This window comes from Onychomys torridus, chromosome 21, assembly GCF_903995425.1.
Source record: "Onychomys torridus chromosome 21, mOncTor1.1, whole genome shotgun sequence".
Taxonomy (NCBI): Eukaryota; Metazoa; Chordata; class Mammalia; order Rodentia; family Cricetidae; genus Onychomys; species Onychomys torridus.
In genome coordinates, this window is record NC_050463.1 from 15,464,514 (window position 1) to 15,481,235 (window position 16,722).

A 16,722-nucleotide genomic window follows, 5' to 3' on the forward strand; every position below is an offset into this window, starting at 1 on the left:
CTCACTTGTTTGCATGGCTGCAGACAGGCAGACCAGCGGGAAAGACGACAACAGCCTTCCTGCCCAAGCACGTCAGGCAAATTACAACTTCTAGCCTGAGGGAGGCTGTAATAGTTAGAACAGTCGGAAAAACAAGTTCCCACTCAACACACTGGAGACTGAAGTCAAGTCTTTACTTTCGGAAGAGCAGCTTCGTATTTTTATTTACTATTAGCTACCTTTTTGTTGTTTGTTTTTCATTTATGTGGCAGCAGTGGAGGGGGCATGGCGTGTGCCATGGTACATGGGTTGACTATGGAGAACGATGTGAGGGAGTGGGTTTTCTCCTTGCACTGTCTAGGGTCCCCGGCAATCCAAATCACCTTTACCCCCGAGCCATCTCACCGGCCCTGATCAGAATTTTTTGGCTAGCATTCTATTTTTCTTTATAAGCTTTGCAGTCAATTAGATTAACTGTCATTGTTGGGGGGGGGGGGGGGGTGGGTGTACAGTTGGAAAGAGAGGAGACAGACGATAGACAACTAGATATCCCGGATGGGTGCTACCGAACCATACACATAGTCGAGTTCTAACAAGGAATATAATTTCATTAACACAGGCAACCACAGGGTCATTACTGTAGCGAACTTTAAGGCAGTGTCCCAAAACCTGTGCGTGACCGCTTGGCCTGGCTGCCTCGGCCTGACTGGTCATCTCAGGGGAAAGGGGAGGCTGGAACTGAACCCAGCGGTGAGAAGGGGACAGGACCACCAAGGGCGGGAGCTAGGAAGGCTGTGCGGGTATCGTAGGCGTGGGGATCCTGAGTTTCCAGGAGCTCTGCCTGACAGGGTCTGGTGCCCAGGTCTGGGTGGACCACGCATGGGTTCCTACAGTCGCCGCCCGGTCCTGCCCGCGGACCTGACTGTTCGTGCAGTTGGACTTTTCTTTCTTTGCAGTCAGGCCCAGGGCAGAGAGAAGTCTGCGGGGCCCAGCCCCTCGCGGGCCCTGGACGCCCCTAGGGTGTCGAGGAGGGAGAGCCCGGGAGATGTCCTCTGCCCCCGCCCCCAAACTCCACTAGCCCCGGCGACCCCACCCTGGAGAGGGGCTCGGGCCAAGCCTCCTCCGGCCGGTCCCTCACTCACGGGCAGCTGGGGCTCCGACTCTGGCCGCGGCCATCCACACCGGGAAGAGGAGAGGGGAGGAAGGGGAGGGCGAAGGGGAGGGAGAGGGGGAGGGCGAAGGGGAGGGAGAAGGGGAGGGAGGGCCCTGGCGGCTGCTGGGCAGGGTGGGTGCGGGGAGAGGCATCGCGCGGGCATTCCTCTGTCCCCGCCCCTCTTGCCCTGCGGGATCCTCCCTTCTTGCTCCTTTCTCCACCCTGGATCCCCCAAAGTTTTTCTGGTACGAGACTTAACATTCGCTTCGCTTCTCTCCACAAGCCAGCTAGCTGTCCCGGGCAAGTCTGAAGTCTCCAAAAGGAAGAGACCTGGCAAGGGGGTTACCAAATTATTCTGGGGGCCTCTATGAGTGCCTCCTCTTTTTTTTTTTTTTTTTTTTTTTTTTTTTTTTTTTTTTTTAAGTAGAATCAGACGGTTCCATAGCGAAGGGTGGATAGTCGTGCTAAAAATCCCTCCTCCCTGGGTGAAATTCACGTTCACAGATGACCAGGTGAGTGAGTGAAGCGCCCTGCTGGCTGTGTGCCGGAGGCTGGAAAACCTCAGCAGCGCTTCCTGCCTGTCTCCTGGAGAGTGCAGAAGGATGAGAAGGAAGGGCCACCACCCCAGCGTGGTTCCCCTCTACTCTGCCAACCAGTGACTGATCCTCAGCACCCACACTTGACCTCTTTCTCAACAGTGGAAGTAGGGCGTCCCTTTTCCTGGAAAGACATCAAATCCCAGAATGGAGGCTTGAGTTGGATTGACTAGGGTATGTGGGAAGAGGACACTCCAGACCCTAAAGTGGTTTGGAAGATTTAGGAGAGGTGGGAAATGGTGCAAAGGAGTGCGAAGCATGACATCATGAAGATTTGTTTGCCTTTTGAGACAGTGTTTCTCTGTGTAGTTTTGGTGCCTGTCCTGGATTTCGCTCTGTAGACCAGGCTGGCCTTGAACTCACAGAGATCCGCCTGGCTCTGCCTCCCGAGTGCTGGGATTACAGGCATACAGCACCACCGCCCCAGCAAAATCGTGAAGGTTTTTAAGCAGAGCATTTTGATTCGAATGGATTCCCATCGTTTTTGTATTCCCCAGGATGGATACTCAGTGGGGCACCCAGTGAATCCCTGTGGACTCAGAAGGGCAGTCGAGAATACTGGCTTAGTGGTCAGTAAGATGGACTGCCTGGGAAGAGAACTTTAGTGTAAGGAGGGCTGGTGAACATCTCAACCTGAGTGGTGGGCCACCAGGTGAGAGGAAGCTGGCAATTCTGGCTCCCTGAATTCACACAGCAGTGGGATTCCTCTTAAAACACTTTCCCGGTGGAGTCTTTGTGGCCTCGGAAAACCTGGTAAAATGGAAAAGATATTCAAGTAGTCTACCCAGCCACCAGGATCCAGGGAGGGAATGGATCTCCAGGGAGGGAACAGGTGTGTCTGATGCCACACAGTTGAGCACACTGAGGATAATGTTATTCTCTGGTAAGATTCTAAGTGTGTTTATACTTAAGAGAAATAAACAGAAATAACAGAAATAAACAGGAGTGCCCCCTCACCACCCCATTTCCCCTCACTACCATCCCAGGAATGGCCAAGATCTGAAGTCCGTTTTGCGTGAGAGCACAGAACATAGGAAGTAAAAACCTGGTAACTCTGGCAGACAGGAGCTGGTCTGCCTTCTGGTAAGGAGGGGAGTGGAGTGGAAAGCAAGAAAGGCAGAGAAGACTGAGAAAGAAGGGAAGGAAAAAAGGTGGGGTCTGGATAGGCATGACTCAGTGGTGCTCGCCTACAACACAAAGTCTGGAGTTTGATGGCTAGCACCATGGTGAGTGTGTGTGTGTGTGTGTGTGTGTGTGTGTGTGTGTGTGTGTTCAAAGTGGCCAGAACATGGCATCAGATCCCCTAGAGACAGAGTTAGAAGCAGTTATGAGCAGCGCTGGGAACCAAACTCTAGTCCTCTGTCAGAGAAACACAGTGGAACCATCTCTAGACCAGAGCACCAAACAGATAAATGATGATGGATGGAGAGGGGGAGGGAGGATAGATAGATATTTAGATAAGTAGATAGTGATAGATATATAGATGATAGATAGGTTTTAGGTAAATATATATGATAGACAGACAGACAGATAGATAGATATAGAGATGGCAGATATAGAGAGATAGATATACATGGTAGATACATAGATAGATGATAGATTTAAAAACTGAGTTATGCTGCCCCTGTGCCTCTGTGCCTTGTGTCTACCTCTAGCTTCCAGGGAGGCCAGCCCATCTCAGAAATGCCATAGCTAAGTGAAGAAAAGAGGCAATACAGAAATCAACACACTTGCAAAAGTCACTACCACTAACTACAACAGCTTTCTGAGTACACCTTTCCAATTTTGTCATCTTTGAGATAAGCAGTATGGCCTTGATTAGTGGGGTAGCTCAGCTGGTGAAAGAAATCTCATGGAAACTTTGACCCTTCTGGGGAGCAAACAGGCATGTGATTTTCTACAGACTGCTACAGTTCATTGAGACCTGTTTTATCTTCTCACTGGGGGTGTTCCTCCCCTCCTGTGACTCAGCATTGCTCTGGAGCTTGTCACTTTCATAAACACAGATCTCTTTCCTTACTCCAGCACCTATCTCCACAGGAGTTTCTCTGGCAGTTTTCTTTTTATATTACAATCTGGTGGTAAACAGCTTAGCCTCTCCTCAGTGAAGCCACCACAGCCATGTCACCATCTGGGACCTCATTTTATTCCAGCTCCTTTCCCCTGCTGCACAGTAAACAGACCCCCAGAGAACATTCTTCTCACTTCTATTCAGAGCTTTCCTTTTCCAGCCTTTTCACAGAACCCTGAAAACTCCCCTGAATTCACACAGCAATGGGATTGTTTTAAACACTTCTGATATTGTCTTTGTGGCCTTGGAAAACATGGCACATGGAAAAGATACTGAAGTAGTCTGTCCAGCCACCAGGATTCAAAGATCACAAGATCAGGTTTCAGTATCACAAGATCTCCAAAAATTCTATAGTAGGGGTATCTGGGGATAACTCAGATACCTTAGAATTCTTCAAATCCAAGTCAGTGAAAGCTATTAGGATCAATATACCTTCAAGAGGAGGGTCAGGTTTAGTCTCAAATGGTTTATAAGAACATTATTCTTCTCTCAAACTTTACAACAAATAGTCTCTACTTAGATGACAAGAACCATTCAGGACGGTGATAGCTTTGGGGAAATCGTATTAAAGAAGAAAGCACTTGATACAGACATTTTACATGCATGCAACATTCTGAGCCAACCCAAGCTTCTGCTAAGTGTTCTTTTCTGAGGAAATTCAAATACACTTTGGATAGAGATTTCCTGAGCTCAAAAACCAACATCTTCACTGAGAATGCCAACTGGAAGCAACTGTATCAATCGCAACCAGTCAGTGATGGACAGTCTTTTACCATGAACATGACCCTCCTGGTATGGCTTGGGCTACACTGACTAGTGGCTGCAGTTGGTCCATGGCTCAGTACCTGAGAAGTATCTAATGAGCATTTATTGCCTGCCTTCTATGTATATGGTACCCTGCAAGTGTCAGAGGCTAAGGGGTGGTTCCTGCTTCAAGTACCTGCAGGTGTTGCAGTAGATGACATACATTAAAATACAAGGGAAAATTGCCTATTTAGCCCAACTAAAGAGGTGAGCTACACAGGAAAGACTATGCACTGATGCATGCCTATAGCACTCAGGATACTGAGGAAGCAAGAACATGAATTCAAGGCCGAGCAAGATGGAAGAAATGGAGGGGGAGAGGGGGAAGCCAAGGGAGAATATTTTTTAGTATTTGAGCAGGATGTGACTGACATTCTGTTGACTGGATCATGCTGGTTCTATTCTTGGGCCTCCTGGACCATCCCACTGTAGTCCCTGGTGTTTAGGAAAGCAGTGGGGTGGGGTTCAGGAATAAACCAACACTGAGGTTCCAACTGGGGAGTTGCCTTTTGAGGCCCCTCCACTGGCAGGCTCCACCATGCTTCCTCTGCTGAGTTTTCCTAGTCTTTTCATGGAAAGTTGTTTGAACACTCTCCAGGCTTTTTCTTCCAAAGATTTGGAAGAACGGGACTATACTTGCCAGCTAGCCACCTAATTTGGAACTAATTACCAAACTGCTCAGAAATGTAAGGCAGAGGAATTTGCTTGCTGACAGGCTTCCTATTCATCACCATGGTATCTGAGAACATGGCTCTCAGCCGAGAACAGGAACTTCCTCTTCAAACGCAGAATAGACAACCCTTGTTGGCGTGGCTTGTAGCTGGAAGTTTTCCCGTCTCTCCTGGCCCTGAGGTCCCAGAGCCGCTTATAAAATAATCACTCAGAGGCTTAATTAATTACCAACTGTATGGCCTATGGCAGGCTTCTTGCTAGCTAGCTCCTTCATCTTAAATTAACCCATTTCTATTAATCTATGTATTGCCACATGTTCTGTGGCTTTACCTGTGTCCCATTACATGTTGCTCCTTGGACAACGGTTTGGCATTGCCCTTACTCTCCTTTCTCCTTTCATTGTCTCTCTTGGATTTTCCCACTTGGCTCCATCCTGCCCTGCCATAGGCCAATGCAGCTTTATTTATCAACCAATCAGAGCAACAACTATTCACAAGACACAGAAAGACATCTCACAGCATTTCCCCTTTCCTGTCCAATTAAAAGGGAAGGTTTTAATTTTAACATAGTAAAATTACATATAATAAAACAATTATCAAGCAAGAATTACAGTTATACTATCCTATTTATATTTGGCAAAATTAGAAAATATTCTACCATTCTATCCTGTTTTTGTGAGTCTAAAGTTTTATATCTAATTTATCTTTTATCATGACTAAGGAAAGCTATAATTATAACTATCTAGTCTTTAACTACATCAAAGACCCCAGAAGGATATAATATTACCTGAGTAAACAGGAAGTGCATTGTAAGCAACTTCTAAAATTCTAGAAATGACAGAGACATCTGTCTGCCTGGACAGTCATCCAAAGTTCCTCTGTAACACTGGGGCATCCATCTTCAGTCTACAGGCCTAGAGTATCTCAGTTGCTTCTCCCTGTGTCCTGTAGAATGTCTGGCAGTTTCCTCTGTGAAGCAGGAACCTGAAGGACCATCTTCCCTTGTTTTGGCAAAATTCAGTCATCATTGTCCTAAGGTTCTTGTATGTCTAATTTATACAACATATTATCAATCAGTCCAGGCAAGAGCAGTTTCTTGCCCAAATGGCTATTTTGCCATAAGGAAAGTAAACTCCATATGGAGTTTCTTCTTTGCCCATCATCCTCTTTGAAGTAATTGGTGCTGCCAGGAGCAGACATGTCTCATTGTCCAGAAAAGTCTAAGTTCTCAAAGCATTTTTTATTTATTTCTATTTTTTAAAATTTATTTATTATGTATACAGTGTTCTGTCTGCACATATCCCTGCAGACCAGAAGAGAGCACCAGATTTCATTACAGATGGTTGTGAGCCACCATATGGTTGCTGGGAATTGAACTCAGGACCTTTCGAAGAGTAAGCAGTGCTCTTAACCTCTGAGCCATCTCTCCAGCCCCCTCAAAGCATTTTTAAATGTCATATTCTGTAGGTCTTTGAAGTGTTTGAAGATTACCTGCCTAACTGAAATATATCTATTTATATATTATATAGTCACTTAACTAACGTGACTATAAATTTGATTATCACAGATGACTAATTATTAATCTGTATTCCTTAATTATACATTACAATTTTAAATGAGTTGCATAAACATAGCACCTTAAACAAGAGCAGCATAATATATACAGCATAATAAAATTAGCTTTAAATTTGTATCAATAAACTCAAATCTATAGCAATGTAAAATATTTCAAGTTGTTGCTCTTTAAAAGTAGATTCAATCATCTACCCTTTCATTCTATCATATCTATATCCCCTTTTCTTCTTTAGAAAGAGATTGACTATGACCAATAACAATTTGTAATCAAACCCCTAAACAAAGACAAACATCCATAATCCAATTTTGGGGGATGTAGGCATAGTTATCTAGGCTACTTCCTGCTGATTGGGGGCACTGGTAGTCTTATGGGGACACAAATTTTAGGATTATGTCAAGTCCTGACTGGAGTAGTCTGGAAGGCTATATTCTCTGAGACAGTTGCACTGAAGCTGTTCTGGGTGTTGGATCATCTGGAGCCCTCTCGGGGGTCTTCCTTGATGAAACCATATTAATCTGGAAGGGATCCGCAGCTTCTCATCTTCTGGAAAGAAAAGCAGAACCTCTTTTCCAAAGCAACATATGCTTAGACACAAATTTTGAAGTCACGATACCTTTCATCACACACATTCATCAGTCTCTCAAGCTATGCCTGAAGGCTCCTCCATGCTTCCGGCTGCTTTCAGTGTGCACGGTACCTCCAGGCAGTATGGGCCATGTAATGGACTTCCCTTTCCCATTAGACAATCTTGTTTCCATTTGGAATTTCTCATCACATAACTTAATTTTTATTAAAACACATATATGTGCATTAAACAAGAGTAAGAATAAGAACATTTCTAAATTATTTCTTTTTTCTGCTTAGGGGTTCATGTGTGTCTCTGTGCATGGGTATATATGAATGAGTATGTTCACAGAAACCAGAAGATGGTGTCAGATCCCCTGAAGCTGAAGCTATGGGTGGTGAGTCACCCTGTGTGGGTGCTGGGGTGAGAAGAGCAGGTGCCATCTCTCCAGCCCCATGAATAAGTTAAAAAGCTAGAAATTAAATCTTTATTAAGAGATGTGTGCTCTTGATCTACTTCCTAGTTTCCCAAAATTTCAACAATATGCATGTAATCAAGAAAAGGTAGGAAATGTCATTTTAATAAGTTCTCCAGAGAACAAGTTGTCTTAGTTAGGGTTTCTATTGCTATGAAGAGACACCAAGACCATGGCAACTCTTGTAAAGGAAAACATTTAGTTGGGGTGGCTCCCTTGCAGTTTCAGAGGTTCAGTCCATTATCATTGCATTGTGAAGGCCGATGTGGTACTGGAGTAGTAGCTAAGTCTTACATCTTGCAGGCAACAGGAAGTCAACTGAGATACTGGGCATAAGAAACCTTAAAGCCCACCCCCACAGTGACATACTTCCTCTGACAAGGCCATTCCTGCTCCAACAAAGCCACACCTCTTAATAGTGCCATTCCCTGTGAGATTATGGGGGCCAGTTACTTTCAAACCACCACACAAGTCTCTATGCTGTTGCCGTCTGTGGCTTTCAGTGTGTGTGTGCACATCAGACACTATCTGAGCCTCCACTGTGGACTGGGAATCTTCTCTCACTTCTCACTGACCATGCCATGAGGCCTGTGCACTGATGAGAACATTTCGGGGAGGAGGCTGACGTGGTAAGTGGAGGGTTGTCATGAGGAGGTTGAAAGACAGTGACTGCCCGGGATGTTAAGGAGAGACAATCTTGGGAGAATAGCAGATCTGCCAGCCTAAAGAGCCCCCAGTGAGTCCAGAGGCTCCAAGAGAGACCTGTGTCCTTGATATGGAGTCCCATATGCTTCCCAATCCGGCCTCAAAGGCTCCTCCACCTCAGCTCCCCAATGGCGGGACTCACGCTCACACCATCATACCTGGCTTGAGATTTCTTGAAGATGAATTAGCTAAATGCTCAACTGAATCTGGCTTCACTGAAAGAAGAATTACATACCTGGGGGAAATTTAAAAATGAATGAACAGCACCCCAGTAATACATTTTGTTAAAGACCATTATTGGCTCCAGGGAAAACAGAGACTTCGGTGGGAGAGGAAAAGTCACACCTTACGTGACTTGGCTATCACATGCATTTGAACAACCAAACAACCACAGGGAAGTTTATATTGAATATCGACATGATCAAAAGGCAAAGTAACCAATTTAAAGAGAAAGTATCTGTGTGGTGTTAGGGACAGGGAGGCACACAAAACCTTTCCCAGGTCCAAATCCAGTGCTTAGCAAGAAAAGCAAAGGCAACTAGCGTGTTCTCTGGAAACAAAAATACTAAACTATCAAATTTTCCCCAGGGGTCTGTCCTGAGAAGATTTCTCCCAGAGTCCTGGGGAAGACGCTACAGCCGGCGTGGGGTGATCTGAGGGAAAAGAATCTAAGTACACGAGGTTCTTTCGTCCATTTATTTTATTCCTCTGAGATTAAATTCTATCTACACAGCGTTATTTCTATTCTTATATATAGCTCCTCTCTGTCCCTTCTCTTCCTGTCCTCTCATAGCCCTAACTAAGCTCTTCTGCTATTGATCTCGTCTTCGTCCTCCATTCCTCCATCCCCCATCTTTCATTCCTCTCCTATACTCTTGACTTGATTCAAATCCACCTACAATCTGCAAAACCTTTTTCTTGCTTTCTCCTCGGGCTGAGCCACTCTAACCCTAACTGGAGTCAGGAATTCTCCCCAGTCTTCACTCTACCTGGTTATGCAAAAACCCCTTTTGTTCTGAGTCAATAGCTCTGGGATGCCACTAGGTCTGTGAGAGAAAGGGATGGTCTGAGCTTCATTTGCACAAGAAACAAAGCTATGTATCTACCATCCGCCTGTCTCCTAGGCCTAGGAGACAGGTGTTGTCTCTATGGGGTGCTACCTAGTACAGATCAGCAGTAGGTCTGAGAGGCTTATACTGTTTGCTGTTATGGCCTAGGAGTTATGGGTGCACAAGAAATTGATAGCAGGAAACAGCTGATATATTAAAAGCCAAATAATATCAAATATTCCTTGATAGTTGACTTCTCCTCTAGAAGGATTCCTTGACCCTTCAAGGTCTAGCTTTATCATATACAGCCCAGTCTCTACTTCACATTCTTGAGGGCTGCAGCAGTCCCCGTGAGTGAAAGTGGTTTCTCTGACAGAGTTGGAGGTGGGAGGACAGGGGATTGGCTTTTGTTTTCCCTCAGTCTGGCTCACACTGAAGCTCATAGCTTTGATTAAAGTCTGGACAATTGGGGGCTGGAGAGAGATGGCTCGGCAGTTAAAAACATGCACTGCTCTTATAGAGGACCCAAGTTCAGTTTCCAGACCCACGTCATACAGCTCATAACCACTTCAGCTCTGGGAGACCCAATGCCTCTGGACTCCTGCACTCATGTGCACCTATCACACACAGAGAGAAACATACACATAATTAAGAATAATAAAAAACCATCTTGAAAAATTAAATACAGAGAAGTTGAGGAAAAATAGCCTCTATGTATTACTTTGTGTTTCTTGATCTGAGACAATCCCAGGACCGGATGAGAGCGAATGCCAGTTTACGATTATGTCATGACGCAGCTCTCCAGGCAGTGGATGGAGCTGTTTGCCCCCCACATACACTGTGCAGAACCTGAGCACACACATGTTCCTTGCACTGAATCATATGAATAAGACGGGCCAGAAACCATTGCTCACCATGCTCACTGACTTTCACAGAACTAAAGCATTCAGATGAAATAACCCTGTGTCTTAGGCTAGTCTTCAAACAGTCCAAGGGAAAAAAAGTGTGTGCACGGTGGGGTAAAGCAAGATTAGCTAAGCGATTCAAATAACTGATAAGGACCTGAGTGTGTTCTCCCACATCTCTGCGCATGTTGCAACTCTTGGGAGAAATACGTGACGACAGCAAAGTTAATGGCATAAGTTCACTAAACTTGTCTGACAGTTGGCAAGGTCTGTATGGGGGAGAACATGTATTTAAAAAAAAAAGTCAGGGCTGGAAAGATGGCTCAGTGGTTAAGGTCACTGACCACTCTGGCAGAGGACACAGGCTCAGTTCCCAGCATGCACTTGACAGCTCGCAACAGGCCATAACTCTATTCCCAAGTGATCCAATGCCCTCTTTTGACCTCTCCAGGCACCAGGCACACACGCAGTACATGTACATACATGGAGGCCAAGCAGCCATAGACATTCAAAAATAAAAAATGTCTTTTAAGTCAAAGGAGAAAAACAAAATCATGCCACCGGCTCAGGAGATAGTGCAGTTAGGAGCATCTGCTGCTCTTGTAGAGGACCTCAGTCCGATTCCCATCAACTGGTCACCATCGGAAGCTCCAGCTCCAGGGGTACTATGCCTCTGGCCTCTACAGGAACCTGCTCTCCTGTGTGCACACGCACATACAGAATTTTTAAAACTAAAATTTTTTAAAAAAGAAAAAAAATTATGTCAAAGGCAAATATTGTATCTGGCCTTTAAGTGAATCTAAGAAGCCAGCTAGAAGCTTACAGGGTTCTGAATGAAGATGGGAAAGAGGAGATAAAGTCATGGAGTTATGGAGAAATGAAGCCATTTACCTCTCAGATACATAGCTCCTGGAATGGAGTGCCCCGTCCACTGGGCTCAGGCGTGAACTCGTGGCTGTGGCCAGGTTGCCTCAGCCCTCTAAGCCTTAGTTTTCTATCTGCTGGACATTGACAAGCCGCTAAGCACAAAACATCTGCTTGTGGCCCTGGGAGTGGGGTGCAGGGACAGGCACGGGGTTTGCACTGAAATGGCACATGTCAAGGAGAGGCTGAGGGGTCCCTGTTTGAAAGGTGGTTCCCAGCAAAACTCAAGGGACTTCTAGAGGCTGAACTGCTGGACAGCTCAGCTGGGAAGTTCATCTCTGAGTCAGGTGACTGGATGCATTCTCGGTTCCCTTTATCACATGGTCACAGACAGACGGAAAGGTTCATGTGGGTAGGAATTTATTGACATGAATTTCCTTTAGCAATTATTCTAACACAGAGAGTTCTGCACAGATGCAGACATGACAACAAACCCATGGGCTCTAAAGGATGCCAGGCTTGTCTCCTCCCGGGGATGGGGGAGGACGGGAGGGACAAGGGGGGAGGAAGAGGTGGGGGAGGGAGGGGAGGGAGAGAATCTTTTAAAAAGAATCTGAGACATCTTTCAATTTTCAATTATAAGAAGAAATGACAATACAGGAAGTAACGACATCTGACAATTTTAGCCTTTTATCCAGAAACATATATCTATTCCATAGATACCAAATCCATTACCATATAATTGAGTTTGAAAATATACAAAATATTTGTTGTTCTTACATACTGAAATTAAATCCTAATTTCAAAAAGTGCACAGTAAAAACAGCATAAGGAAACCTACAATATCCATAGTTATGTCTATTGTTTTCCATTTGACTGTCAACATCAAATTCTGTATTTGCCTTGCTGTTTACAAAGACTTCAAATGTCTCAAGGTCACGGACAACACTGGCTAGTTTACAGGTCCCACAGCACTTCAGCTCCCAGAGGCCACCAGCACTGGCTGTGGAGCCTGGCCCCAAGACTCTGGGCAGCAGCTGCAGCCGGTCCGGAGGGAAAGTCGACGTCCAGCTCCTCATCAACTATCGACTCCTGTTCTTCTTAGCATTTCCCTGTGCAGAGACAAACCACCACAGAGGACAAGCTTCAGGAAGTGTCACACAGTTAGCAAAGCAGGCTGCCTGGGGGCCATGTTGTCCCATGGAACACTCTGGCTTCTCATCTGGAGAACAGCTGGCAGATAACCTGCACGTCAGCCTCTATTCAGTAATCACAAAGCTGTTTATCACTTGTGACTTTCCCTGTGCCTAACTTCCATGACCCAAACCCTCTCGGGGGCATGGATAACAAAGAAAGCACACGACACCCCAGTTTACCAAAATTCCTTTTCGTATGAGATTTCGTGAAGCAAAATAGTTTTGGCCGCAATATGGTTTTTGTAGTCTAAATAAACAGGTTTTACAGCAGTGGTTCTCAACCTTCCTAATGCTGTGACCCTTTAACCCCCTCATGTTGTGGGGACCCCAACCATAAAATTTATTTCATTGCTGCTTCATAACTGTAAATTTTGCTACTGTTATGAACTGTAATGTGAATATCTATGTTTTCCAATGACCCCAAAGAGGTGAGAACCACTGAGAGCTTGGAGTAGTGGTACACAACGCTCTTCAACATGGTGGTTTTGCATATTCTCTTCTCTTTGGAGAGGTTCACTTCTTAGGACTACATTCTAATTAAATGCCTAAATGATGAGGCCCACACACCATTTCTTCCCATAAATGGGCAACACCTGCAGATTATGGCACACACACACACACACACACACACACACACACACACACACACACACAGGAGACAACACAAGAGGACACTAGAGCAATATAAATTTCTAATAAATGGAGGACTGTGCTGAACAGTTGTGTGTCAAGTTGACACAGCTAGAGTCCTCTGAGAGGAGGAACATCAATTGAGACAATGCTGCCATAAGATGAGGCTGCAGGCAGGCCTGTAGGGCATTTTCTTAATTAGTGATCGATGGGGGAGGGCCCATGATGAGTAGTACCATCCCTGGGCCGGTGGTCCCAGGTTCTATAAGAAAGCAGGCTGAGCAAGCCCTAAGGAGCAAGCCAGTAAGCAGCACTCCTCCATGGCCTCTGCTTCAGCTCCCGCCCCCAGGGTCCGGCCCAGCTTGAGTTCCTGTCCTGACTTCCTTCAGTGATGAACAGTGATGTGGAAGCATAAGCCAAACAAACCCTCTCCTCCCCAAGCTGTTTTTGGTCATGGTGTTTCCTCACAGCAACAGTCACCCTGACTAAGACAAGGAGGAAGCCAAACACAGGGCTTGCTGACGGAATGACCAAGGAATGGTTAAGAACGCTACTCTGAGTTCAAGGGAGGTCTCTTACTCAGATGTAATAATCCAGGTATTTTAGGGAACAGTCTTTAGTGTAAATTTCAGGATTTTTGAAGTAGCTACAGTCCACCTTGCTCACCTCCCACAACGGATGTGCAGCTTGGGGGCTGAAGCATTTCTCTGGAATCACTGTCAGTGCCCCCTGGACACTAGTGCTACGACTAGCAACCAAAGATGACCTCCTCAGTGCGTGTACTCTTCTGTGACAAGAACTATAACCGAGTCACGAGAGCAAGGGGAGGCGTTCACGGAGAGGACCGCACCTCCTGCCTCCAAGGCCATATTTCCTGAAGCTCCAGTCACTACAGTCATCATGAGAAACATCCGGCTGGTCATCAGCACAGAGATGGCCCAGACAAGCGCAGTAACACCTCCCACACAGGGAGACGTTGGTGAATGTCCTGAAACCATGCTGAGGAGGGTCATGTAACGCAGGCTCGTGTAGCAGCCTGGCATGTTCTCCAGGGAAGCCTCACTGAGCAGCGACCTTGTCTCCTCCAGCAGTGCAAGGCTGCAACTGCACCTGTCTACTGCCTCTCCAGCTCGCAGATGGCGGTCAGGTACTGCCTGGCCATCTGAGACGATGCACAGAATGGAATGCCGACTGCCGTCTTACATTTGTAGGAAAGAAGGTGCCTATTACCATTCACTAACAGAAGCAGGGTATATGGAAATGCATGCCAACCTAAGCATATTGCCCAGTATCTACTGACTGGTTTGGACAGAGGCTCTATGAGAAACAAAATCATCAGGAATCCTGGAGATAAAATGGTTAGCATTCCTAGATCATATGGGCAGTTATGAGAATAAATCAAGGACTCTATTCCACTCTTGGGCATATACCCAGAGGCCATTTCCTAATGCAGAGATATCTGCACATCTATGTTTATTGCTGCTCTATTCACAATAACAAGGGAATGGAACCAGCTGAGATGCCCATCAACAGATGAAGAGGTCATGAAAATGTGGGAGAGATATAACAGGCAACATTATTCAGCTGTCAAGAAAAATGAGATCTGCAGGAAAATGGCTGGGCTTGGGAAGCATATTAATAAAGGTGACCTAAAGTGAAGAAGAAAAAAGTGTATGTTCCCCTCATACACTGATCCTAATCCCTAATGTAAACATGTATGTGTGTAAACAGTTAAGTGTGGACGGGAGGACACAGTGCAGGCGAGGGACACAGGAACCACGAAAGAGGATGGTAAGCTAGTTTTGTTTTGTGGTGGTGGTGGTGGCAGTTTCAACACTGTCTGTTCCTTCTTTTCCTGTGGTGGAGAACTGACAGTCTAAACCCTAAGTGAAGCCTATGGTCTCAGAATGTGCAGTTCACTGACAGAGTCAGAGCTGGGGACTGGGTCAGCCTCGCAGTGGCTTCCTTAAGCCACTGTGTCTGTGACTTAATGAGAAGAAGTGACTTTACCAATGCAATGACTTCTAAGGGTCTGAGAATTAATACGAGTAAATGACTTTACTGAATGAAACCAGTTGCTAAGGGCTACCCACATACCATTAGGATCTTATACAGACAGAGCTTGATCCCCTCAGGCCATCTGCAAGTCCCCTCACTCTTAGACAAAAGCAAAAAAAAACGTCAAAAGGCAGCAGGTCAGACCTAGGCTTAGACTCCGCCAAGGACAGGATTTTTCTTTAGGACAGGAAACCGAAGTGAAGGAAGAGGATTCACAAGTCTTCCCTCTGGAAATGTCAGTGAAGCACCGTCTGCGGCTCCACTGACACGCCCCTCCCCAACACACCTTACTGGACATCTTCAGCGTGTCAATCTCTTCCCTCTGTTTGGACAGGGTCTCGTTCATGCTGCACAGGTGGTCGCTCATCATACTCAACTGATCCTCGTAGCTCCTCTTGGTGGTCGTCAGCTCATCCTACAGAGCAGGGAAAGAAGAAAGGCCACCCAGAAGCTTTAAGGCACAGGCTGAATGGAAGGACAAAGTGAAAAAAAATGGGGAAAATGTATCAGCCTTCAAAGAATGCGTTTACAGCCGGGCGGTGGTGGCGAACGCCTTTAATCCCAGCACTTAGGAGGCAGAGGCAGAGGCCGGTGGATCTCTGTGAGTTCCAGGCCACCCTGGTCTACAGAGTGAGTTCCAGGAAAGGCGCAAAGCTACACAGAAAAACCCTGTCTCGAAAAACAAAACAAAAAGAATTCGTTCATGACTTGTTTATCTCAGTCAGTGAAGTGTTTGCTTTGTAAGCATGAGGCATCCATAGAACCCACGTAAAAAGGAGCTGGGCCTGGATGTGCACGCTGGGAATCGCAGCATACTGGGGGAGGAGACAGATCCTGGAACTCACTGACAAGCCAGCCAGCCTACTCGGCAAGTCTGAGGCACATGCATGCTTACACAAATGTACCCACGTACAAAACATAAGCATTCCTCCCTCAGCGGGTACAGGACTGTAAAGCATGGGGGAAATGACACTTCCAAACCACCCTGGTTTTCAAACGCCCTGCACAGGTCTCGGCCTTCTGCACCTTCCCAGGAGGACACCCTGCCTCCCACCTCATGCTCTCCTCAGCCTCTTCATGCTCTCCTCAGTCTCCTGAATGACTCCAGTCTCCTAAGTAATCTGAGGAGTTGATCTGAAACACGGACACTGTGTTCCTGGGTTTTCCTGTGCCTACCTCATGCTGATATCAACACGGGCTTCCTGGAAGGCAAAGCTTGAAACTGGAATTGGATTTCTTTATGTACATTAAATACATTTACTTATGTATTTATACATATAAAATGAAGCAGGGTCTCACTAAGTACTCCTGGCTGTCCTGGAACTTGTTCTGTAGACCAGGCTGGCCTAGAACTCAGAGACCTGCCTGCCTCTGCCTCTCCAGTGCTGAGATTAAAGGCATGCGCCACCATTCCCAGCAAAAGCA

At 46.1% G+C, this 16,722-nt stretch overlaps 2 protein-coding genes across 2 annotated transcripts in view; both read right to left on the reverse strand.

The window, feature by feature from the left end:
* Positions 1–1,175, reverse strand: part of Ston1 (stonin 1) — a 43,993-nt gene extending 42,818 nt beyond the window's left edge. The window contains exon 1 of the mRNA XM_036171007.1: positions 1,122–1,175. The gene's annotated coding sequence lies outside the window, so the exon portion shown is untranslated. The remainder of the gene's footprint in view (positions 1–1,121) is intronic.
* Positions 1,176–11,816: 10,641 nt separating this feature from the next.
* The window catches only part of Ppp1r21 (protein phosphatase 1 regulatory subunit 21), a 60,814-nt gene continuing 55,908 nt past the window's right edge, over positions 11,817–16,722 (reverse strand). The window contains exons 21-22 of the mRNA XM_036170672.1: positions 15,584–15,712; positions 11,817–12,525 (exon numbers count right to left, since the gene is read on the reverse strand). Coding sequence (XP_036026565.1) covers positions 12,496–12,525; positions 15,584–15,712 — 159 coding nt within the window. The 3' untranslated portion in view covers positions 11,817–12,495. The remainder of the gene's footprint in view (positions 12,526–15,583; positions 15,713–16,722) is intronic.